The sequence below is a fragment of the Alligator mississippiensis genome, chromosome 11, assembly GCF_030867095.1.
Source record: "Alligator mississippiensis isolate rAllMis1 chromosome 11, rAllMis1, whole genome shotgun sequence".
Taxonomy (NCBI): domain Eukaryota; kingdom Metazoa; phylum Chordata; order Crocodylia; family Alligatoridae; genus Alligator; species Alligator mississippiensis.
The window spans coordinates 61,101,807-61,128,132 of NC_081834.1; the positions used below are offsets into that span (position 1 = coordinate 61,101,807).

Here is a 26,326-nt window from a genome sequence, read left to right on the forward strand (position 1 = left end):
AAGATCCCCGGTGATCTCCAGGACACTGTTATTGGTCACCCTTGTGGCAAAAATGTCTCATGATCTCACTACACAAAAGGCCTCACAGCTGAGAACTGCAAATTGTTTCTTTTTCTCTTCTTTCTTCCTGCATTAGATAATCAGTAGCATAATAAGGAACAGTCCGAACAAATGTTCAGTTTGCGATAAGGCTGATTCCTGTGGGAACACAAAGATTAATTACTGCCTGCTTTGCACATAAATTTTGCAACCCTTGTTACTTGCCCGTTTTAGGACTACGCATGTACTAAATTTTTAGGGAAACTGTAGCCAATCACAGATTGCCACAATGGAATCTTGTTCATGAGAGGTATAAAAATGTAACTTTTATAATGTTTGTAACGTTTGTAATGTTATAAGCACACAAAAGAGAAAGCTGGCTGAGGTTCCTTTGAACCGTGTCCCTAAATGCATCCTTGGGCAATACAGTGCATCCCTGTGAGCTTTGCTGTTCTTAAAAAGGCTTGGAGGTAGCTGGGAAATATTGGCCTCCTTGCATTGGATCCAAAGGCATTGCCCACGCCATTGAGGTGGGGGGGGGGGGGCAGGACCCCAAACAATCCCTACCACCTCCTGTGCAGAACTGCTCCTTCTACCCCATGCCCCCAGCAGAGGATGACGATGCTGCCAGGGTTACCCTGGGAGAGCATCAACCATGACCCATGCCAGGCACCTAGCTCTTTCATGACAGGGGGTGCTGTAGACCTAGCCTCCAGCATGCCCCACCCCACAAGCAGCTGCATCTCAGCACTTGGTGCATAATCAACTCCCGATACAGCCTTCTTGAATCGTGTGGCTCAAACCAGGACACAGGACCCCAGGGGAGGCCTCAGCAATGCTGAACAGAGCAGGAGATTCATTGCATCTGTTGCTAATTGGCAATACCTCTGACATTTCAGTTGACTGAAGGTCATTGAGTGGCCTGTAGTTACCCGGGTCCTCCCTCCTGCCCTTCGTGTGGATGGGCGCAACACTGGCCCTCTTCCAGTCCTCAGGGACTTCTCCAGAGCGTCACGAGTTGTGGAAGAGTTTCACCAAGGGGTCCTCAATGACTTCGGCCAGCTCCTTCAGCACTCTTGGATGAAGATCATCTGGTCCCACTGACCTGTCCATGTCTAATATTTTTACTTGATCACACGCCAATTCTACGGCAATAGTAGGAAGGCAGTTATTCCTGCTGTGCTCATCCTGTACTCCACCTGGCGCTGTTTTCCCCGTGGTCCAGTGAAAGACCGAGGCGAAGTAGTCATTCAGGAGTTCAGCTTGCTCCTGGGTGCTGGTAACCAGCTCTCCTGTGTTGTTGAGCAATGGCCCCACACTCCCATGTTTTCCTCCTGTTCCCCACGTACGTAAAGAAGGACTTCTGGTTGTCCGTGATTTCTGTTGCTAATCTAAGTTTGGTCGCCACTTTAGCCTTTCTTATCTGTTCCCTACATATGCGGCCATCCTTGTTAAATGTTCTCGGATTAAAACAAATGCAAGATCTTCCATGTGCAGGCTGCTTGCCTCACGCACTGTGTCTGCGATTTGGAAATGCATGCATGCGTCTCCTTCTCCGTCATCTGGATGCAGTACTCCAACTGCGGCGTGCTCAGCACCGCATAGAGGGGAAGGATCACCTCCCTGGACCTGCTTGTGATGCATCTGTAGATGCACAACAAGGTGCGGTTAGCCTTGCTGGCCACTTCCTCGCATTGGTGGCTCATGTCTGTCCTGGAGTCAACGATGACTCCCAGATCCCTTTCTGCAACCGTGTTGGCAAGAGGGGTGATTCCCAGCCTATAGGTGTGCTGCTGGCTCATTTGCCCTGCACTTGTCTGTGTTGAATCCCAGCCTAGTCTCATGCGCCCACCTCTGCAACCTGTCCAGAGCTAGCTGGATCCTATTCCTCCCCTCCAGCGTGCCCACCTCGCTCCACAAAAGTGCCTCACGACAAGGATGGGATTCGAACCCATGCATGCAGAACACAATGGATTAGCAGTCCATCGCCTTAACCACTCGGCCACCTTGTCATGCCTGTTACAACTCCCACCACAAAAAAAAAAAAAAAAAATCTTTCTCGATACCAAAAAGCCGCACCTGTGCTGGAAGGTCTTGGGCGATTCCTGCAGTATTGAAGTGGCTGAGTCAGATGCTGGATCATGAGAAGGGTTGGCCCTCACCAAACCACTGGTCATCAAAACGTTGGGGGCGGGGGTGGAAAGAACAGGTGCAGTCAGTGCTTTAATGTTATTCATGTGTGTGGCCCCTCTTATTCCCTTATTGCTCCTTTGAGACTGGCTTTGGATTTAGCACCAGTGGATCCCCCTGCAGCGATTCATGGTGCAATTGTTTGTCTCTTTTCTCTTTCTTCCTCAGGGCGCGCTGGACAGGTGCTCTCAAATTCAGCCCAAGCTGATCTTCTCGGGTGAAGCTGTCGTTTACAACGGCAAAGCGCATAACCGCGCGGGGAAACTACCGAGCGTGCTCAAAGATATTTCACTACGTCGCACATGAACTCTTGCGGAGTTTGTTCGAAACCTCAAGGGTAAACCACGAGGAAATGGAGTCCAGATTCGGCAACATTACTGAACCCTGAAGATCACAGTCCACTTGAGACCTAAGTACCCGCACCGAGGGATCCTGCAGGGTTTGGGGCGCAGGCTTGGAGCCCAGCGTAGAGCTGGCCTCTGGGTCTCTCCGCATCTTCCTGGATTCATGTCCTCTCCACGCAAAGAAGGAGAAGGGAACTTGCTGGGGCAGGAACATGTTATATGTGTTTCTACTGGCCCGGCAGGTGAAGAGAGATGTTCATTTGGCCAAAATCCACTCTTGCTTATACCCAGGAAGCCTGAGGCTGTCTGGGGTTGTGTGGGCTCACCGGACAGCAAACCATGGCCTGTTGGAGAGAAGATGATTCATAGATTGTAGTCGGAAGGGACCACAATGGATCATCGTGTCCGCCCCCCTGCCCCGGCAGGAAAGAGGGCCGAGGTCAGATGACCCCAGCCAGGTGACTATCTAGCCTCCTCTTGAAGACCTCCAAGCTAGGTGAAGGCACCACCTCTCTTGGGAGCCCACTCCAGATCCTGGCCGCCCTTACTGTGAAACATTTCTTCCTAATATCTAACCTAAATCCACTCTCAACTAGTTTACACCGTTTATTCCTAGTCACTCCCTGGGGCGCCTTAGGAAACAGCGCTTCCCCCATTCCCCGTTGACGTCCACTAATAAGTGTATAGGCGGCCACAAGATCTCCCCTCAGCCGTCTCTTGTGAAGGCTGAAGAGATTCAGCTCTCTCAACCTCCCCTCGTAGGGTCTATCATGAAGGCCACTAATCATGCGAGCGGCCCTCCTCTGGACCTCTCCAGATTCCCCACGTCCCTCTTGAAGTGCGGCGCCCAAAACTGGATGCAGTACTCCAACTGCGGCCTGAGCAGTGCCGCGTAGAGGGGGAGCATCACCTCCCTTGAGCTATTAGTCATGCACCTGCTAATGCACGACAGGGTGCGATTGGCCTTGTGGATGGCCTCGTTACACTGCCGGCTCCTGTTCATCTTGGAGTCAATTATGACTCCAAGATCCCTCTCTGCCTCCGAGCTGCTGAGAAGGACACTCCACAACCTATAGGTGTGCTGGGGGTCCTTCCCAGGTGGAGTACCTTGCATTTATCTTTATTAAAATTGCATCCTATTTCTCTCCACCCATTGATCCAAACTGTCCAGGTCGGCCTGAATCTGCTCCCTGCCCTCCGGTGTACTAACTTTCCCCTATAACTTGGTATCATCAGCCAACTTGGAGAGAGTGCTCTCCACACCCTCGTCCAAATCGCTGATGAAGATATTAAATAATATCGGTCCGATGACCGAACCCTGCAGGACCCAGTGCCCACCTCCCTCCAGGCCGAGAAGGACCCATCCACCACCACTCTGGGTGCGGTCCATAGCTGTAGTTTCCTGGTGTAAGCGTCCTTCATATGGAGGCAAAGTTTGGGGAGCACTTCCTGAGGTCAAAAATGTAAACAATGTCATCCCAACAAGCCTCATCCCACAATGTTTCCGAGTGTCTTGGGGAAGTCTGCGCAACCATACAGTTCAGAACGCAACACTCGGAGCCGACCAGGGTGCCTAACTGGACCTGTACTCTCTTCCACTTCCACTGAATCCAGGAATGCAAGTACAGTCCATGCAAGCCCCAGAATGCTTTCATGGAAGAGGACTGTACACATTGACTGGTTGACAGTGAAATTAAGTGTATGGCAAGAAGTGCTGCCCACTCTTGCTCAAGATCTTGGTAGTTAGGGCATTTCTGTAGCTGACTGGAGACCTTGGTTGCAGACCTCTCACATCCTAAGGGGGATTTGAAGCCATAGCTCCTACTTCCTATGACAGTGTCTTAATAGGCAGCTTGGAAAGGATCCTTCTCACTTCCTATTAAGGCTGGGCCACTGGACAGGCAAGAGTGAGATGGCCATGGGGCCAGAAGGAGAACAAGCAGAAACTTAATGGCCCAGCGAGCTGGAGGAAGGGACTCCTGGGTTCTAGCTCCTGCTCCCAATACTGGTTATGTATTTTAGTCGATAACTATTTTAACAGCTGCTGCTGGATTTGCAGCAGGGCTCAGGATCCCTGCAAGGGCAAAGCAGGAAAGTTTACAGAAAGTTGTTGCTTGCCAGAGCATATACACGTTTTTGATTGGCTCCGGAGGCAGGAGAGGGGAGGGAACTCAGCCCCAAGGATTCAGCCAGGCTCAGAGAAGGGAAGGTGCAGGGACCACAGAGCTTGGGGAGGAGGATCCTGCAGCCTGCCTGTGAAGTGAACCAGCACTTAGTGATGGGGAGAAGATAACCAACCTGGGATCCTTTTTCTCTCCATGAGGCAGAGGGACCTGTGTGAAGGAAAAAGGGTGATCCCACAGACAGCTGGAGCAGAGGAGAGCTGCTCTTCCCCATGCAAAGAGCAGGACTTTCTGAAGCAGCAGCACCAGCCATGGTTACTGTGTTGCCAGTGTGGAGAGCTGATATCTTGTTAACCCTGTGTGCTCCTCCTGAAAGTCACTGGAGTCCGAAGGTTTAAGCTGAGGACTTGTACTGAGGGTGTCTTGAATTCAATTTGTATAGAGCGTTTTAGTTCATTGATACCTACCTTTGACAATTAGACTCTTGATATCCTGTCCTATTAACCTCATTCACTAGTTGGCTGTTTTATAAATAATAAACTGTGTAAACAGTTAAACTGCATGTACTCCAGCGTGTGGGGAAACCACAAGAAAGCACTCCACCGAGAGGTGGCCCCAGCCTTAGGGGCTGGGAGGATGGCCGAGGCTCTTCGACACCCCAGGACCCTGAATCCAGATGTGGCCACGGGTAGCACCACGGCTAGGGTTACACTATATAATGCAAAATGCATAAACAGTGCAGGAAGAAAGCAAGAGGACCCGAGTCTGCAACCTAGTAGCTAGGGCATTCAGATGGGAGGGGGAAATCAACTGGGAGGGGTTCCTGTGCTGCTGCCAGGAATAGAAACCCCTAATCCTGCCCGACTCATGTCTCCCACTATGCGGACAAGTGCCCACATCACAAGGGGTGAGGAAGGGGAGCGTGTCTTCCTTCTCCACCATTTCTCCGTCAGGTGCTCTGGTGCCATGACTAGTCCCTTCCCTGCATGAAACCCAGTGGCGACATGTAGGGGGTGCACATGCAACCCCCCCACCCCGAAAGTGCAGGTGCACCCCGACAGGCCGCACTCCCCACTTAGGCAACAGGCGGGAGTACCGGTGTCCCCCCTGCAAGCACTGGCTGGGGAGTGGGAGTGCCGGATGAAGCACCGTGGCCACTTCCCTGTCAGCATGACTGGCTGCAGGGGGACCTTCCCCCTTGGGTGGCGAGAGTCATGGGGGCGGCACATGCCCCCCCGCTAACTAAGGTGGCACCAGTCACCCATGATTTCATAGACATTAGGGCTGGAAGGGACCTCGGAAGATCATCGAGTCCAGCCCCCCGCCCGAAGGGCAGGACGTCAGCTGGGGTCATAGGATCCCAGCAAGATAAGCATCCAGTTTCATCTTGAAGGTGTTCAATGAAGGCGCTTGAACAACCTCCGGTGGCAGGCTGTTCCAGACCTTGGGGGCTCGGACAGTAAAGAAATTCTTCCTTATGTCCAGCCTGAAACGATCTTGTAGTAGTTTGTGACCATTTGTCCTCGTTATCCCTTGGGGCGCTCTGGTGAACAAACGTTCCCCCAGATACTGGTGGTCACCCCTGATAAACTTGTAGGTGGCCATCAGATCACCCCTGAGCCTGCGCTTTTCCAGGCTAAAGAGCCCCAGGGCTCTCAGCCTGTCATCGTAGGGTCTGCTTCCCTGACCTCTGATCATGCGCATGGCTCTTCTCTGGACTCTCTCAAGCTTCTCCACATCCTTTTTGAATTGTGGAGCCCAAAACTGGATGCAGTACTCCAGCTGCGGCCTCACTAAGGCCGAGTGCAAGGGGAGAGTGACGTCCCGGGATTTGCTTGAGAAGCATCTATGGATGCAAGCCAGCATTTTGGTCGCTTTACTAGCCGCAGCATCGCATTGCAGGCTCATGTTCATCTTGTGGTCAATGATGACCCCCAAGTCTCTTTCTTCCATAGTGCTAACCAACATAGCACTGCCGAGCCTATAAGGATGCTGCGGGTTTTTTTTTCCCCCCCAAGGTGGAGAACCTTGCATTTATCGGCGTTGAACACCATCAGATTCTCATCCGCCCACTTGCTGAGCCTGTCCAGGTCAGCCTGGATCATCCGCCTGTCTTCTGGTGTGGATGCTTTGCCCCAAAGTTTGGTGTCATCGGCGAACTTGGCCAGTCCACTTCTGACTCCAGTGTCCACATCATTAATGAAGATGTTGAACAGTATGGGTCCAAGGACAGAGCCCTGGGGGACCCCACTGGTCACAGGACACCACGATGAGTGACTTCCATCAATTACTACCCTCTGGATGAAACCCAATAGAGCACCTCCTCACTCAGTGAGGTGGAGCAGCTTGGTTTGTGACCTGACAGAAGTGTAATAAGCTGTCCACAGGTCTGCCTGTTGCTAGAACGTGGGAAGGCAAACTTTAAAGGGTTGTGGAGTCTCAAAATATTGAGAACCACTGGTTAGGCTATGATTAAGGCTACACCATACCTCTTACCTGATGAGGGGAGTAGAAGGATGTTACAGTCCTATATGGACTCCTATATTCATGCTGGGTAGAATGAATAGGAGTAGGGCTACTTATACATTTAATCCCTTCCTAAAGCATGAGGGTGGATCTGTTGGGGGGAGAGCTAGGAGTGGGACACTGGGTATATCTGTATTCCCCAAAACACATTTCTGTTTCCCTTCTTTTTCTCCCCACTTGTGTACCTTGCCCTCCATTTCTTTGTTTGCAACAAAGAAGGGGGAAAAATGAGAGAATTTTTTCTCCTAAAAATAGAAAACGGGGAGGGGGGGGGGAGGGAAAACCATCTATCCAATAAAAATACAATTGGAAAACTGATTTTTATTACCAATTTCTGAAAGTCAACACAAATGCACATTTAAATCTAGTTCTCTTGAAAGGCTAAATATCCCCTCAAAAATGAAACATTTTCTCCCCTGTTGTTGCAATTATATTTTATAATTTCCCCATGAAAAAAAAAATGAGAGAAAACAGATGTTTTCTTCTCTGAAATACTTCCTAGGTCAACAAAAACATTTTTGGTTCTATTGTTGATCATGCTGAACTGGTATCTACCAGCCCAGTTGAGAAATTTACCTGGAAATGTAAAATATATTTCATACATATCATTGTACACCTGGAAAACTCTTACTGGAAAACCAGGAAGGGCTGGGCTAAATACTTGCCACCCTGCAATTATACATAGCCTCTGGCACCTTTTATTATAAGGAAGAGGGAGCTTCCGAAGACGGAGCCCCAAGAGAGAGGGAAGTGTATCTTCACCCCACGGCATTCGGGTGTATCATGAATGATGAGCGGGTTCTGTTTAGGCCCCTCGAGACTGTGTCCCTCGCCAGAGTCAACCCGGCAGGCGCAGTAAACCCAGCCCTCACCCAGGAGCATGCCTGTTGCTCGCTATGTGCTTGGGAGAGTGAGGAACGGTGCCAATCGACCGGTTCACCCCCTTTATGATGGTGTCTAGATTGAGGGGTTGCAAGCTTCTATCTGAGCTCCGCGAAGATCTGGAGATGGAGGAGCGCGCCGCAGATGAGAGGGTAGCCCCGAGGTATGGCAAGGGGAGAATGTTAACTGCAACTTTTCGTACTGCAACTGATCTAATGCAGAAAAATGCAAGTTTGAGAGCCCAGCTGCGTATGGCCGTTCAAGCGGTCAAAGAAGTGGCTGCGGAAGAAAATCTTGAGACGCCACTCCAAGATGGCGCCGAGCAAGAGGGAGACCACATGGAAGAACTGGAAGAGAAGGGTGGAGCTTCGGAAGAGCACGCGAGAGTTCGGCCGGCGACCCCGCATCCCTTCCGGCGACCACGCCTTCTTGCTGACGGGAGGCAGCATCGAGCGGAGGAGTGCATCCGCCCCTCCTGCCTGAAACAATAACAGCATCCACTCCCGCAGAAGCAGTTCGTCCTAGAACAACCACCAGTCGAGTTGCCACTGCCTATGACGCTCGCACCAGAACTGAACGACAGGAGTTGTGCAGAGAATCAAGAATCCAACCTGAAGAAACTCTAGCTGTATGGTTGGGACGTCTGGTTGTGGAACTTGGGTCCGACCTGCTGAACCGGGAAGAAGCAAGCTTCTTGTTTTCTACTCCACGAAGCTTGTCTGACCATGTCACTGACATCAACATGGTGACGTTTAGCGTTCACTGGCCTATTCCGCTTCTAGCGCTTGTTGCAGGACTGATTGGTCAAAAAGCCCACGCATGGCATGACGGACGGCCAGAACATACCGGCGCAGAGCAACTTATGCTAGCGATTATCGGAGTCTCGTATTGTGCCTGGAATCCCAGAACATGTGCGCTGGGACTGACACCACTTCAGCAAATAAGACCATGGCCTCACCGTCATCTACAAAACCCTGGAGCCGTTCCAGTAACCGTTCACAGCATAGATAGTTGTCTTGAGGTTTATGGGCGAAAGAACATCGTTGTCCTTTGGATTCTGCTTAACCCAATGGTTAATCAACCTGTGGGTAATCTTCTTCGTCAGTTGTCACGACTGCGTATCCTGATGGAGCCAAGAATATCCAGCGATCGGGAACATGGATACCCGATCGAGGCTCAAGGCGCAAGACATCTTGAATCCGATCTCCCACCGTTGCCACAGAGAACACCAGAGGAGCGATTCATGTTTGGATTTCTCCTACATCGTTCTGGACTCAGTAAACGGCAACTTCGGATTTTAGGGGACACAGGCCAATGGCAACTGGCGTATGAGAGAGGTTTTCATTATTTAGAAGAACTGGATGACGTACACTCAACAAGACGAAAGCGTTGAGGATTCAAGAGAGGGTTGTCCAGAGTAGAGTTGTGTCCAAACACCTGTATTATATGTTTTAGGAGTGATAGTGAGTTTAATTGACCGCCTTGTCGTGCGGTTCCATGTGAATTTTGTAAATATTAGTGAAATGACTGTTTTAAGAGAATTCTTTTCACAGATCCGGAATTCAGAGCGCGTGGCGGAGAGAAGCCCCAAGAAGGACGACATCATCGAAGAAGTGAGGGCTTGACGCACGACTTCACCATGACACCCACTGAAGCCCTGATAGTTCAATTCTTTGTTATGAACCTGATTGTGTGTGTGTGTGTGTGTGTGTGTGTGTGTGTGTGTGTGTGTCGGCTATTGTTTGATTCGGTCCCTGGAGGACGAACTTCTTATGTTGTCTGATTTTGTGTTTACCCATTTAGTTCAACAACCCGTTGTAAGAGCTACTGGCGACCTGAATGACGAGCATGTGGTATAATTCAGCTGTGCCTTCAGCAACGGGGGGGGGGATGTCATGACCCAATGATTGTGCGCGCTTCGGCACTGCAGAATTATTTCCTGCCACATGGAGCTTTCTTTGAACGGTGCAGTTCTCAGTTGCATAGAGAAGACCCCGGTGCAAAGGAGTTCCCACCACACACATGCAAATTCGTACCTCATTATTGGCTGTTTCTAAATTATTCCCACGTGGCGATTGGCTTGCTAGCTGTACAAGAGGCTTGAGCAGTTTCCGCCCAAGCCGGAGATCTCCGAGACTCTCAGGAGGATCCTGAGAAGCCCAATTCCGAGAATTGCGGGAGAAATCTGAGAGAATTCCGGCAAGGAGTCCACGATTACCTCGTGGACTTCTACGTAAATCTCGGACCGACTGGTGGTCTGATCGGCTACCAAGAATCACTCCCCGTCACCGAACCATCCCAACGTATCCTACCCTGCGCGCTCGTCGAGAGTCATATTTCGGACTCTCATTTCGTTCGTTATCCAGAGCTCTGTTCGTTTTGTGGAGCCTAGCAAACTCCGTTTGTGTGCAGCTTCGGTGGAGCCTAGCAAACTCCACGTGTGTTCATCTGTAACAGAAAGACTTGCTTGCGTTGCAGCCTGCACCGCGACCACCTACGATGCAAGTAAAGTTTTCTTTGTTCAACCGCTACGAGTCCGTGCCTAATTCTAGTCCATCGTGCCTGCTTTCCCTGCCCACGTGCCCGGGCTGCTGGCCACAGCCCCTCAGCCCCGACATGATTCAGTTATTCCTTACCAGTACAGAAGGACTGAGAGTGGCTCGGATACTGACTGCTACACTGCCGAGAACTCCAGTTAGAAGGGGCAAAAAGACTGTGAAGGCTGGAAAGGATGAATTCAGTTGGTCTTTATCCATGAATTTGAAGTTTACTTGTGGGAACATGACAGCACTCATGAACACGCATGAAAAACAGTTATTATGGCTATGCTCCCTCCCCGAGCATCCCTCAACAATTTTTGACCACCTCAGCTGAATTCAAGGACTGTGTCAAGGCTTTCAACAGCACTATTAAAATTGTATCCCACATGGAAATAGCCAAGAAGTGTAACCCAAAATATGACAGTGATGTTTGTTCTCCCCAAAATTTGTGCTGCCATGTTTAAATAAAAGGAACCATTTGTGGGGGAAATTAATTGAAAGAGAGATGGAGAAGTGGGGTGAGAAAGGAAGATGATGGAGAAAGAAAAAAAAACCAAACCCATCATGTGAAACAAGAAACAGAGCTGAATACCAGTAACTTGATCAAGAAAGCTGTGCCGTGTTCTTCTACAAAAGGCCCCAGAGAAAAATTTCTATTCATCAGAAGTGTCCATGTTTCAACTCAAATGATCAACTGAGTCCTCAAATATATGAGACTTTACCAATTGATACATGCCTCACAGAAAACAGCTAGCTCTTAAAAATTTTGCAAAAACATAAAGGAAGTGGTACAGCATTTATTTTCTGGTCCTGGTCCGAGTGCATCTGGGGGGGGAAGCATGGTGGTGATACCATGGTAGAGGTTCGCTGTAGCCTACCAAGTCAGAGAGAATAGGTGGACAAGGCATTCTTCAAGACGATAAAATTGCCCCAAACTTATGTGGTAGTCTGTAGCAAGTGGGTGTCCTGGGGCCGGTCTCAATGTAGGCCCAACCTCTTGCTTCTGGGCAAATCACCCACCTACCTCACCTACCACAACTGGATGGACAATACTGAAGGTCTCTGTGGCAGGGAGCTCCTCGGGGCCAATCTCTGTGGCCCGCCCACCTGTCCTTGGACAAAGGCCCACTATCTTGCCCACCACGCCTTCATGTTAATTGATTCAATTACAGATGTCAATTAAGCGGGAGGCCGCCCATTTTAGTGCCCCGATGCCAGGGGGCGCTCTCTGCAGCTCCTATCCTCCCCAATACCGCAGCCCAAGCCTCGCAGATGGCATCTTGGTGTTCACATAGTCACCGGCCCCACACTGGGCCCCAGAATCATCTATACAGGACCCCTCTATGATCCCTCCCATCAGGCGGCCTCTCCACCTTCATCCAGGCTACCTAGCCCCCCCGAAACCATTTTCCCCTCTCAGGTGTGGTCCCCCCGGGATCTTTGGCCACTAGCCCTGGCCCACCTCCAGGCCAGTCGGGACCCCAGGCCCCCGGCTCTTGGGCATCCCTCGCGGTGGGCCCCTGGCCCTTTTGACCCTCCTAGTCCTGGCCCCAGCTTGGGCCAGTCGAGGGTACTCTCTCCTTCGGGCTGGGTCTCTAGCCCCTCACTCTTCCCTTCGAGCTCACCCCCTTTCTCCCGGGGTTCACCGCAGCACCACGCCCTCGTCACTCTCTCTCGGGGTCTGCCTTCTGGGCCGCTCAACTAACACAGGGTTACCCACCCGGTGGTGGGAGCTAGGGGTTAAGGCGCCCCGACTCGCCTTTCACCGGGGTGGTCACTGGCCTGGCATTTCCTGGGGGCTCCCGCACCACAGAGCCCCACCAGGCCACCCACTCCCGGCAGGGTGCAGTTTCAGGTCATGCCCAGGACCAGGAGCCTCCTTACCAACCCCTTGCAACTCCCCCTTACCTCCGGGTGATCTCAGCAGCCCTCCGGCCAGGCAATGTTGCTGCCTGGCCTCCAGCAGCTAAACTGCACTGTTTATATAGGCAGCCCTTGCCTCTATAATGGCTGCCCTCGTCAGGCACCTGGTGGCTGCCACCTCTAGGCCCTTAAAGTGGCAGGCACACCCAGTGCGCTGCCACAATGTCAATCAGGTGGGAGGCTGCCCATTTACCTGCCCTGATGACAAGGACCCATGTACATGGCTTCAACCAACCCTTACTATGTCCCATGCCTCCAGATACCATCCATGGCCTAACGCCAGCCCAAACTTGTTTGGCTTAGTCCCCGGCCTCCCAGCTTCAACAGGGCCTGACACGGTGCAGATAACACCACTCAGGGTTCTCAGCCCCTATCATTTTCTCAGGCTCCAAGCCCAGCTCTGGTACCCTCATGGTCCCCTCACTCAGGGCTCCTAGCCTCTACCATTCCCACAGGCCCCAAGCCCAGCTTGAAACCCTCGCAGTCCCCCCAGTCAGGGCTCCCAGCCCCTGCCAAACCCACAGGCTACAATCCCCTGTCCTACACAGGGTCTCACAACTCCCCTGGAACCTCACACCCAGCATTTAGGGCTCCCTAATACCCACAGGGCTCTGGGGGCATGGGGTTATAAGGTGCCCCAGACTTGCCTTTCACTGGGGAGGCAACTAGCCTGGCATTTCCAGAGGTTACCCCACCACAGGCAGACCCACCAGACCACCTTACCCCAGCAGGGTGCAGTTTTATGTCATACTCAGGACAGGGAACCTCCTGCCATCCCCATAGTCCCCCCACCCCAGACCTCTGAGGGTGCTCCTACCAGCAGCTGCTCCGGCCAGACGGTGTCTCTTTGCCTGCTGACAGCAAAGTGCTAACCACTCCTCTCAGGGCCCTGCTCTTATAGAAAACAGCTGGGCCCTTTTCCCAATCAGGCAGTGCTGCCTAATTGGGATTGTGGCCAGCTGCCCTACTACTGCTTGTGGCCCTGTGAGTAACAAAGCACACCCCCAGCTCTGTTACATAGCCCTCATGGCAGGTTTTAACTTTCCAGTTATTTGATGGAAGAATGATACAGCCAAACGTAAAATCTCAAGCAAGGTCCTAAATTATTTGGAAAACATCTTTCTATTCCTAAAAGTGAAGGATATGATTAGTGAATCATCTCTCTTGGAGGTTGTCCTGACCAACAGGGAAGAATTGGTTGAGGACGTGAGGATAATGGGAGTTTAGTAGACTTCATCATTCCAAGACAGGGAAAGCACGAGGTCAGCAGAATAAAGACACTGGATTGCAAAAGGGCAATTTTCAGGGAAATAGTATGTGAGATGCCTTGGGAGGACAGACTGAAGGATAAGGTGGCCCAGGATGTCTAGCAGACTCTAAAGAGCATGAATTGGAGGTGCAATAACAAGTTATTCTGACATGATGGAAGCATAAAAAGAACAGCAGGTGACCAATGTGGCTGCACAAGGAGCTTCTTTAGATGCCTTATAATCAAAAGGAAAATGTAGAGGCAACTGAAGGACAGGAAGGCCACGAAGGAAGCATAGCAATAACTAGCAGAAAATGTCATGGGCAAAATCAAGGAGGCAAAGGTGAAAAATGAGTTACACTTGGTGAAGGAAGTTAAGGGCAACAAGGAGGGGTTCTAAAAATAGACTGGTCAGAATAGAAAAACTAAGCAAGTTGTCGGTCCATTGCTAAAGAGCCAGGCTGTGCTACTAACAGAGGCTGAAAATAAGGCAGAAGTGCTGAAAAGCTACCTGGCCTCACTCTTATTAAAAAAAAAAAATAAAAATCTGAAACAAGACAGCTAATAAAAATTAGACGAGAGAAAAAGTTAAGGGATAACAAGAGAGTTTTTGGTTGATTTAAAAAAAAAAGCAAGTCAGCCAGACCTGATGAACTTCATCCCAGGCTACTGAAGGAACTGGCAGAACAGCTCTCAGAGCCCATGGCAATTATTATATTTATCAAAAGGCAGAACAGGTGAAGTACCAGAGGACTAGAGAAGGACCAACATTGGTCCCTTCTTTAAAAAAGGAGGACCCATGGAATTGCACACAGGTCAGCCCAACTTCAATACCTGGGAAGTTACTGGAGCTCATTTTTAAGACGTTAATATGTGAGCATCTGGAGGAGAGGCTGATCACAAGCAGCCAGTATCAATTTGCTAAGAACAAATGGCATCAAAGAAATGTGATCTCCCTCTTCAACAAAGTATTTAGTTAGGTGAGGGCAGCGAATGCAGCGTGCATGCTGTGTTCAGATCTCAGTAAGATTTTTAACAAAGTTCCACACAAACTTCTCCTAGACAAATCAGGGAAACATGGACTAGGTAAACTTACTGCAGGGTGGATAGACACCTGAATTAAAAGCTGCAAGCAAAAAGTAATTATAAATGGATCGATGCTGGAACAGCAGGAGGTTTTGAGCAGAGTCTTACAACTGCATCCTGCATCCAGTGCTGCTGAAAAGGAGTATTAATGATTTGAATGCAGGGACAGAGAGCTTTCTGAGCAAATTTTCAAATGGCTTGAAACTGGAAAGGATTGCAAACACCCTGGAAGGAGCAAAATTCAGAAAAATCTTCATAGATCGGTGATCTGGACTAGAAACAACAGAATGAAGTTCAAAGCAGACCAAGTCAAAGCACTACAGCTGAGGAAAAACAATTGAAAGCACAAATAAAGAACAGGAAAAACTGGCTGGATGGCAGCACTGCTGAGAAGAGTTGGTGTTTTGGTGGATCCTGTGATCCAGTCTGAATCAACAACATGACGTAGCTGCATAAAAGTGTCTAAGACACAGGAGGTGGTAGTGCCGCTCTAATCAGTGGTGGATAGGCCTCATCTAGAGCACTGGGGGACAACCTTTTGGGCAAGTATGCCACAAAATTACCCCCACACCCTCCCCACCTGCCAGTCCTCTCCTGCTGCTCAGTCTGTTATCCTGCTTTCTGTTCCCAGGCCTGTGTTTCCCTGCCTGATCTGCTGCTCTGCTTTCTATTTCCTTTCCTGTGCTCCTTGCCCAGTTTGCTGCTTTGTTTTTTGCTCCCTGCCCTATCTACCACTGTGCTTGCTGCCTGTCCCCCCCCGATCTGCCACATGCCACATAGAGGCCACCCACCGCACTTGTGGCACACAGGTCATAGATTGGTCACCCCTGATCTGAAGGCTTGTATGCAGTTCTGGGCATTTTCAAAAGGATGTGGAGAAGCTAAAGAAAGCCCAACAAAATAATAAAGGGTTTGAAAGGGAAGCTCTACAAAGAGAGGCTGAGAAAAAATAAGCATGTTTAGCTTGCAGAAAAAGCAACTGAAGGGAGGCAGAAGAGCGGTTTTCAAATGTCTGAAGGGTTGGTAATGAATGAAATCAAAACAGAGGGCAAGTCAAATAGCAATGGCTTGAAATTGCAGTAAAGTCAAATGAGTTCATTTCAGAATTAGGAAAAGTGTCTGTTGTTGCTGAAACAGTGGAACAGACTGAAGCAGGACGGCTTTGGTTGACCACTGTTGTCTAACTGTAGTTATAATTGTCTCTCTCATCTAAATTTGAGTGGCCACAGTCTGGAACGGGCTCCCAAGGGAGGTGGTGCTCTCCCCTACCCTGGGGGTCTTCAAGAGGAGGTTAGATGAGCATCTAGCTGGAGTCATCTGAACCCAGCACTCTTTCCTGCCTATGCAGGGGGTCGGACTCGATGATCTATTGAGGTCCCTTCCGACCCTAGCATCTATGAATCTATGAAATTCAAGCTCCTGACTTATATTTTTTGGTCGATACCAGGCTTAGGACAGCATCAGAGTTTTGGATTCCTGATTGTCAGTTCCAGATCTGCCACCTCACTTGAGCCAGTTCAGGACTACCAGTGGCAGAGCCTCATCTTGCCCCTGTGTGCCAGGGAAGGCACTGCTAGGCTGGGCAGTGCCGGGTATGGGGCAGGGAGAGCATGGGCTCTGGGTGCAGGGGTTGCACATCCTCACAGGCAGATGTGAGAGCTGTGGCACCTGTGTTGGGTTCAGTGTCCAGGGGGAGCGAGGGGGACATGACAGCTGGCTCCAGCCCTGCCCAGAACAGGCTGAAATCATAGTACGTGCCCCCCTGCAAACATTCAGAACACGTTCTAACATTTAATACGGCCCGGTAATGGTTACTGTCATCTCAGATAAAACATGCGCTCAAAGTTTGATGTGACGGGGCTCTAAGGGTGACGGTCTATTCCTCCTGGGTCATCTCAGTGGCTGTTTGTGCTCATCTGTGTGGCACTTCAGATGCCTACACGCCCAGGGAATTCTGTTCCTGAACATGTCTTTAGAGTGACCGCCTTTTCAAAATGCAAAAGAGGGACACATGAGGCCAGTGGCCAGGTAGGGGTGTCATGTGGTGCCACCCCACTACCTGCCCTGACCCCCGCAGAGCGGAGCACATCTCCCCCATCCACCCCCGTGCTGTCACTGCTGCTGCCAGCCCAGGGGAACAGGTTGCCCACAGCCCCCGTGCCACCCACCTGAGTGCACACAAAGCAATAGGGGTGGGCAGACGGGCAGCAAGAGCCCACCTGCCGACACAGCAGAGTCAGGGGCAGTGTCCCAGCCACCAGGGACAGGTTGCACCACAGCCACCACCCCAGAGGGCACCCTCTGCACCCAGCTGACCCCAGCCCCATTTACTGCTGCTTCTGCAACCTCCTGGCTGCCACCGCCACTGGAGCTGGGCTTGGCACTCGCTCCCTCCAGCACCGTCTTCCAGCTGAACTGCGTCGAGGGAAATCTGGGACAAATGCTGTTCTGCGGTCATTTAGCCAGGACTTGATGTTTACATTTCAGGACTCTCCCATCTAGATCTTTGAACCCCTGAGCTGGCCGCATGTTAATACCTTATAGTGGCTTAAAGCACTCGTTGTTCCATTTACAATTATGAAACTCCAGGGCAGGATTATCTTCAATCCGCCTAATGTTGTTCCTGTTCCATTGCTGTGTAGCCGCTTCCTACAGCTATTCCGCCCAAGTTTAAGTCCACCAGTATCCCAGAATGCAGTGGCTGCTCCTGACTCACGGCAAGCAGAGATGCTGGGGCACAGCAGAGCTGGGCACAGCGCCTCACCCCTTGGGGAGGTTGGGCAGAGTGGTGCCTCCCAAAAGCGGAGGCACGGGAGACAAGCACTACCTGAGCTCCAAAGAAAAAAGCATCAGGCTACATGAAGCTCAGAGCAAGCACGATCCAGGGCAGCAAGCCCGGAGCACACCGGTCTGGCTGAAACAGTCCAGTGGCTCTGTAATGGGAGCAGGGCCGGCAGGCTTAAGTCCTGACAGCCTTGCCCTCAGTGCAGAGCTGCTGAGTTGGTTTCAGTGAGACCAGAGAGCCCCAGGGAAGCTTCTCTCACTGCAACTGATGCAGTGATGGGTACGCTCCGTGTCCAGCAGGACTAGTGAGTGGGTCCTGCTCCAAGTCCTGCCCCTGCTCACCAAACCTCTAGTGGCAAGTCATAACTGTGCAAGTGAATAAGAGTCAGAGCAAACTTCCCTTGCTGCAACTTGAGACTGTTGCTCCTTGTTCTGTTATCTGCCACCACTGAGAACAGGCTAGCTCCATCCTCCTTAGAAGCACCCAGCAGGTAGTTACTGATTGCTATTAAAGCCCCTCTCAGTCTTCTCTTCCCTAAACTAAATAAGCCCAGTTCCCTCAGCCTCTCCTCAGAAGTCATATGCCCCAGCCCCCGACCCATTTTTGCTGCCCTCCACTGGACTTCCTCTAATTTGTCCACGTTCTTTCTGTAGAGGAGAGACCAAAACGTAACACATTATTCCAGATATGGCCTCACCAGTGCTGAATAGAGGGAATAATCACTTCCCTTGACCTCCTGGCAACACTCCTAGCAATACAGCCCAGTATGCCGTTAGCGTTCTTGGCAACAAGGGCACACTGTTTGTTCACATTCAGCTTATTGTCCACTGTAACCCCCAGGCAATTTTCTGCAGAGCTGCTGCCCAGCCAGAAGGCCCCCAGCCTGTAGTAGTGCATGGGACTGTTCCGTCCTACGTGCAGGACGTGGCACTTGGTGCTGTTGAACCAGATGAGATTTCTTTTGGCTCAGTCCTCCAATTTGTCTCGGTTATTGTGAATTCTAGACCTACCCTCCAGCATATCTATTATTCCCCACAGCTTGGTGTCACCTATGAACTTGCTGAGGGTGTACTCTGTGCCACCTTCCAGGTCATTGATGAACATATTGAACAAAACCAGCCCCAGGATCGACCGCTGGCATACTCCACTTAATCCTGGCTGCCAACTAGACATCAAGCCATTATTACTACCCTCTCAGCCTGATGCTCCAGCCAGTTTTCTATCCACTTTACAGTCTATAGTACCTGGGCAGGCTGGATAGAGTGGTGCTGTAGGCTAGATCCAGCCTAAGAGCTGTATGCTTGACATCCCTCATCTAAAGTGTCATCCACTAAAAAGCGAATACCTCCCTATACAAGGCTTTTACAGATACATCATGAAGTTGGAGAAGGCATATGAAAAATTAACAAAGGCCAATGCACTGAATATGTAATGTAACCAACACTGGAATTATATATGTAGGAAATAATTACCTGTGATGTCTCTTTTTTATATTGTGTAAAAAGAAGGAGTTAAGTGTACTGGTGTTTCTACTGCAGCATCCTTAGGGTAGCGTATGTGCCCTTTCTGAGAAAACACAACTTGAAATATACATTTCTTGGTTCACTATCCAGCTGAGATTTTCTTGTATTTTCCTTTACTTTGAGCTCTCTTGATTGCAAATGTCATCCATGCACAAGCACCAATAATGAAGTTCAAACGATGCCCCAAACTTGTGCAACATTACTTAAAGTAGTTCATTTTGAGATTACAAAACACTTTTTATTTTAATTTCAAGTTTTGCATTTGCATTTTTCCCCATCATTACCACTACCTTGAATTGCAAAAAGGAGGAAATATAAAAGGTGAAAAATTGACCTTTTATAATAGCTAGTACATTTCGAAAACATTTTTTTCACCTGGCAATTATGAAATTATGTTTCGTGTTTTAATAGCCCAAGGATATGCATAACAATCATCTGGAATAACTCTGCAGTAAATAAAGATATCACCCTCCAAAACCCTTGCCTTTCACGTAATTCCTAGATCATCATGATTGCAACATCACAAATACCTGGCTGCAACATCACAAGTGGCTGCAACATGCAAATACCAAATATTTGTGCCATTTTTATCAAAAGTCTCAGAAACCAACTAGAATAAGCTGAACCAATATATTAATGGACATTTCTCTTTTCATGAAGTTCAGCTTCATTAATGTGTTTCCCTCTTCAAGAGCACAAAAAAAAGACTAGGTACCATGCTGCTCCTGTTCTGAGAAGTTATGTCTGAACAAATACAAAACCAATAAACACAGAAAGTTGCACCACTTTGGTTACACGTTTAGTAACTGCGGTCTAACTTCGTACATGGGCACCATTGCATTAATTTGAACATGCCTTGTGTCCGTGCAGCAGTTTCCTCCTATTATAAAACCAGGTAAGTTCTGGGTGGGCAGAACCCTGTCAATGGACTATATATCTTGTTGGGTTCTTAGCAGAAGGGTGAATTTCAGCCTTGGGGGAACAAAGAAGGACATATATTGCTTCCAACACCAACTCAGGCTCTCCAGAGTTTGCTTTCAGTATAAAGCCTTGGCCCCAGTAGCTGTACCTGCCCAGTTATATTGTGCCATAATGGGTGCATCTACACCTGACCCTTGGCACTACCAGGGGCGCTCTCCTGGATAATGTCATCCCACCAAGTCTCATGCGATAAACCCAGAAATGAAGCAGTGAAGCCACTGTGAGACCACCCACCTTAGCAGCCTGCAAGCATATCAAAGAGAGACATTTTGAGAGTGGCTGGTGTTGGTTTGTGAGGACAGAGCATATACTGACAGAAGAGGCTTTATCACCAGACTGGCTACACAACGTCTTTGAACAACTTCAGTCAAAGCTGGGAAAAAGCCCTCTTTTGGAAGCATTTCTGGGTGTGTCTACACATACATTAATGCTCAGTAGTTACTGCACATTTAATTTAGTACTTGCTTAATGAAGTACTAGCTAAACATGCAGAAACTAGAGGAACTGTGCAGGAGTGCCAGCGAATGCCTTTTTAGTGACACTACTGCACAGTAGCCGAATAATACTGCACAGGAGCGTATTAGCACTGTCCATGCTGTGATGCACTACTGCGCAGTGTTAGTAGGCTGCTGTGCACTAAGTGTCTTGTGTAGATGCACCCCCTGTGTCCTAAAGAGGGATTTTGCTTATGATTATTTTGCATCCCCAGCCAACATGGCTACACTGGCAAAAATGTGACCTTACCTAAGTCTAAAAGAGATGACTGCAGTAGTGATTTTCATATGTCCTGAGAGTTTCTCTGAAAATGTTCTACCACTTGAATAACGATTCAAATCATTTAACCTGAGTGGATCAAGCCTGAGGATCAGTGTGGTTCACAGGCATAACCAGTCAGGACTCCTGGGTTTTGAAGGTAGACTTTTATCTTTCTGAAAGTGTTATTGTCAGTCTGGCCCAGATCTAGGTGATCTGATTTGCAGTCCCCGTGACTCTAGCCTGTAAGATACAATTTCTCTCTCATTTTGAAGAAGACAATCCAACAGTACTGACTCCCATCCCCACCCTGCCCTCATTCGTGAGACCTTTGTACTTTCCAGGAACGGAGAAATAGCCAGACGTCCTGACTTTTTTCTCCACTGGCTATAAGTCACTAAACCCCACTCCCCTCCCAGACCAGGATCCAGAACCGAGGAGCCGGGAGCCACAGGACCATTCCTCCTCCACCGTAACTCAGTGGTCCGTCTTGCCCATCATTTTGAGTACGGCTCCTTTGACCTCCTTGTTCCTCAGGCTGTAGATAAGAGGATTCAGGAGGCCAGACACAACATTATACAAGAGGGAAAACGTTTTGTCCCACTCGGGTGAGTAGCTGGAGGCTGGGCGCATGTACATGTACACGGCGGTACCGTAGAAGAGAGTCACAACAGTGATGTGTGAGGTGCAGGTGGAGAAGGCTTTGAACCTCCCCTCAGCTGAGCTGATCCTCAGGATGGCTTCCAGGATGAATACATAGGAGATTAGGATCAAAGACAGTGGGGTCAGGAGTAGTATAACTGCCATCAAAAGGGTCACCTGCTCAGTGAGGCGTGTGTCTGCACAGGCCAGCTTCAAGATGGCTGGCACCTCACAAAAGAAGTGATTGATTTCATTTAAGCAGTAGGGGAACCTCATGGTGAAGCCTGTATTCATTATGGAAAGAAGGAAGCCAGATACCCAGAAGCTGATGGCCATCTTGACGCAGACTGACCTGTTCCTGATGATGGTATAGCGCAAAGGGTGGCATATGGCCACGTACCGGTCATAGGCCATTGCAGCATAGAGTATACACTCAATTATTGCCAGAGAGAGGAAGATGAACATCTGCGCAACACAGGCAGCATAGAAAATGCTTTTCTTTGTGGAGAGGAGGTGGACCAGCATCTGGGGAACGGTGGTGGTGGTGTAGCTGATCTCTAGGAAGGAGAGGTTGGCCAGAAAGAAGTACACGGGTGTGTGGAGACGGGAGTCAGTCTTGACAAGGGCAATGAGGAGGCTGTGTCCAAAGAGGGTCGCCAGGTAGATAGTTAGGAAGAACACGAACAGCAGCAGCTGCGTCTTGGGCTGGCTGGAGAACCCCAGCAGGATGAACTCCGACACCGAGGTGCTGTTCCCCCAGTAATATTCCTCATGATTTCCCACCTAAGATGAAAAGGGAGTGGTGAGAGAAGCAATCACGCAGAAGGATAAAACCCAAAAGGGCTAAATTCTGTTTTGCTTTGCATCCCACAATGGCATTTACACAGCCATGTAACTGCAGATTTTGGCACTTACATAGTTTAAAATTCACCTTGGGACTTGCAAGCGTGCACATGTGTGTTGAGCATCCTAACTACACACATGCACAGTATCCTATGCTTATGCAGGTATGCACATAGCCTGGAAAGCCCGAAATAGTAGTCTGGGAAAAATGTATCATTAATCAGTAACAAATGATAACAAAGGGCTCTCCCATGGCCAAAGTTCAAATTAGACTTTGACTCTTGGGGCAGGGGGACTTGGATTTCATTGATTAACAAGTCCACCTAAATGAAGGAGCAATCTTGTCAGAGAAGCCCCCAGGTTATGATTTTCAAATCTTACAGGGGGCTCTTGTCTCTTATCTCTTGTCTCTAATTTGGACATTGTGCATTGCTAAACTGAACAGTTGGAGCACTCAGTCCATGCTAAGACTGCCCTGAACCTGGGGATTGGAATCTGCATTTTCTACTGGTATTAGCTCATAACCTGTTGCTGCTCCAGGCACCAAGCTACCACATAGTACAATACAGACACTTCCCCAACCTCCCCAATTCTTCTGGCCCACTAAGCAGCCAAGAGACATGGGGAACTAGAAGAAAGCCAGCTAGCTAGAAAATGCAGTAGTCAGTGAGGTGGCTGCTTTCCTGGATGGGAAGAAAGCAGCCTGTGAAGAAACTTTCCCAGTGCTATTTATCCACTCAAGAGTAGATGGAAAATACTCTAGGCAATGCTGAAGGACAGAAGATGGGAGGGAGGTTTAAACTTGGGTCTCCTGCTCCTTGGGCTTATACCCTAATAACTAGGTTTGGGAGTAAACCATGGGAGGGACTTCCTTCAGGACAGTACACGTGGAGGGCAATTCCATCCCCTAATTCAGTAGGAAACAGAATTGCAAACTCTGCACAAGTTCCCAAAGCTGCAGTTATGCAGCTGCATACATGACATTTCACCATGCAAAACGAAGCAGGAATTAGCTCAAGGAAACTACAGCCTCTATCTAAGTAACTAACTCTCACTTAGCAAGGATTCCAGCTTCCCAGCAGCCCATTTCGATTCTGAGATACTGCACCGATTAAGTGACAGTCTTGCCATGGTCAAAGCTATTTTTTTTAACCAACAAAGATCAAGACCTCACCACAGCAGATCCTGGACCTAGATGGGCAACTCCTGTTCCAAAGAGCTTGCTGTCTCAAATGATAGAAGTCAAAGAATGAGAGGAGAAAGAAACACACCAGATCACTAGTACAGCTGCAACCAGCAACCTAGTCTCCGACGTCCCATTGCAGTGCCTCTCGTCTAAGTCATTCTCCTGCTGAAAATGTGGGTAGTGGGGGCAGATGCCAATCTGATGTTTTCCACTATTCTTGGGTTTATTCACATCTAGAGTTTGGTTGAAGCCTCATGAAGCACTCAGATACCATGATGCTGGGTGCCTGGACAAATGGACACACAAACTGACAGAAAGGCAGAATGTCAGACACAAATCTCTATCAGGTCCTTTAGGGCTCTCTTTTCAGAAAAAATGTACAAATACACTAAATAGATATGCTAGAATTAATACAACCTTGTTGGTAGTCAACCTGAAAATGTTCTTCTTCCTAGAATCAAGGGCTTATCCAGTTACATCTTTTATTGGACCAACTGTATACCTGGAAGAAATGTTAGAGAAGCTTGATTTTGTGCCCAAAGGCTTGTCTAACAGCTCTTTCAGCTATACAGTTGGTCAAATAAAAGATGTTAACAAAAAAAGCCTTGTTTTTCACATATATTCTGGACTTTCATAGCTACAATAGCACTCCAGGTCTTCCTAGAGGTATTTGAGAAAGTATATATTCCTTGAAGGAACAATTGTGGCTATTCCTTAATTAAAATGATTCATTATTTGTTCACAAGTTCCTCAGAAAATCAAGATAGTTACTGGAAAAAAACCGACTAACTGGTATTGGAAAATTTCTGACCTGCTATAGTCCTGCAGTCTTTCCATGCTCTTAAGCAGATCATTCCCTAAGGGAATCTCCACTTTGACCGTCTTAACTCTATTGCTTGAATGGTCAACAGCAAAACAAAGTGGAGCCACTTCCCTGTTCTGCTTGGGGGTCCAGGTCTGCGTTTCTCCACTGACCCAAAGCAACTGCAAACCTGTCTCAGAAACAGCCAGGTCATGGCTCCCTTGGCACAGCAAAGTGCATCAGTGTACTCATCACTTCTCATTGACTCTGACCTATGATGCAGGATTTCAATTGGGCAGAAACACACCTAAGTACAAGGAACTGTTAACAGGATGCTGAGTAGAGCAGAGAGGCACTGCAAGAGTCACAAGGAACATCAACATAAATCAGACTAGCTGGCCATTCAATGAAAGACCCTCTAATGAAGGACATGCACTCTACGGTATTCAGTACTGAAACTCACTCCAATGCACCTACACTCAAGCACTATCCATCTCTCCTAGTCCTTTCCTTCTGGATTAGACCAATGATCCAGCCATTCCAGCTCCTTCCTGATTATTCATAGGAGCACAGGAATTCCCAAACTGGACCAAGCTACTGGTCTATTTGTCTGAGTGCCTGCCTCCAGCTGTAGCCAGTGCCAGCGCATGAGAGGAAGAGGCAAGAGGACAATTATGGAGCAAGAGGGCCACGGAAAAGGCCTATATTAAATGCCCATACTTGAAGATATGCTTGTATTCTGTTCCTCACCTTCACTAATACCAATTCTTTGTTTTTCCTCTAACCTTAATGTTCAGTATCTACACCCCTCAGTCTAGTATTTTCATCCCAGCACAGTTCACAGGAAATGCCACTTACCTTCATTCTCCTTTTCCACCTGAGAGAGCAGGATATTTCCTTCAGCTACCAAAATCCATGATCCAGATGTACCAGGAAATAGATCACCATAAATGAATTCCTCAGACCAAGGACAAAATAGTTGCTAAATCTTTCTTTACTTGTGGAAAACTTTGCCTGGATGGCAATCATATATGGCAGCTAAAGAAAAAATAATAATAATTCCAAAAGATAAATGAAGCAGCTTACTCGTAGATCTACCAGTAAAATAAAATTGAATGGCAAACTCATTACTAACTTCATAGCTACATTTTGTTTCAAGAGAACACAAAGTTAAAATTATAACTTTTAAAAATTTTAGTTTGATCCAATTAGAAGCATATTGGGGAGCTAGCAATTTTAGTCCTCTGTATGTGAATCTATGGGGTTATTATCCTTCCTTTTTTTTCGTCAGCAAGAAATATAGGTTTAGAGAGATTCATTCTCTTCCCAGTTTCACTGCTCTCTGCATAAACTGGAAAGCTTATGAGTTAACTCAAGAACGTTTTCAATTATTTCAAAGCTAGCTTTGAATCCCTAAGTCATTTATTTAAAAAAGTCAGTCATCAATGGCAAAAGCAACTTGTAACTTTCTAGTCCTCTCCTGGGTTTTATTATCCAATCATTCAATTAAAACAAAATTACTAGATTAAGACGAATGCAATGGCAAAACAAAAAAAAGGAATCAGGCCTCATGGTAGAGGTGATATCTTTATTAGACCAACTAGATGCTTGAAAATAATGGTAGGTGCTGCAAAACCAGAAAACTATGGAACAAATGGGAGCAAAGGACTGGAATCATGGCTGGCCACCATGTCTGAACCTATTTTACTGAAAAGACTGACCTCTGCTCCCTTCCTTCCAAAGCACATAGGCACCGACCTGCAGCAGTGGGTTCTGGGCTGTAAATGCCAGGAGGATGAAGGGGCTCTCTCTGTATGGAGAGTCATAGAGTGGACTCCACAACAGCGAGCACCCAGGCCTGGGACCTGAAGAGAGCAACCCAGCAGGGCAGACTCAGTGCTTTTCTGCC

General features: G+C 48.6%; 1 protein-coding gene and 1 non-coding gene across 2 annotated transcripts; both read right to left on the reverse strand.

The window, feature by feature from the left end:
• Window positions 1-1,969: 1,969 nt before the first annotated feature.
• On the reverse strand, window positions 1,970-2,051 carry TRNAS-GCU (transfer RNA serine (anticodon GCU)). Its single transcript has one exon. It is a non-coding gene; the product is annotated as a tRNA-Ser (tRNA).
• A 19,287-nt stretch (window positions 2,052-21,338) lies between these two features.
• LOC132243736 (olfactory receptor 2K2-like) lies at window positions 21,339-25,281 on the reverse strand. The gene is made up of 2 exons (XM_059714128.1): window positions 25,276-25,281; window positions 21,339-22,369 (listed from the first exon to the last, which is right to left on the reverse strand). Exons 1-2 carry the CDS (start codon window positions 25,279-25,281, stop codon window positions 21,422-21,424), a joined length of 954 nt encoding a protein of 317 aa, XP_059570111.1. The 3' UTR covers window positions 21,339-21,421.
• Window positions 25,282-26,326: the final 1,045 nt, after the last annotated feature.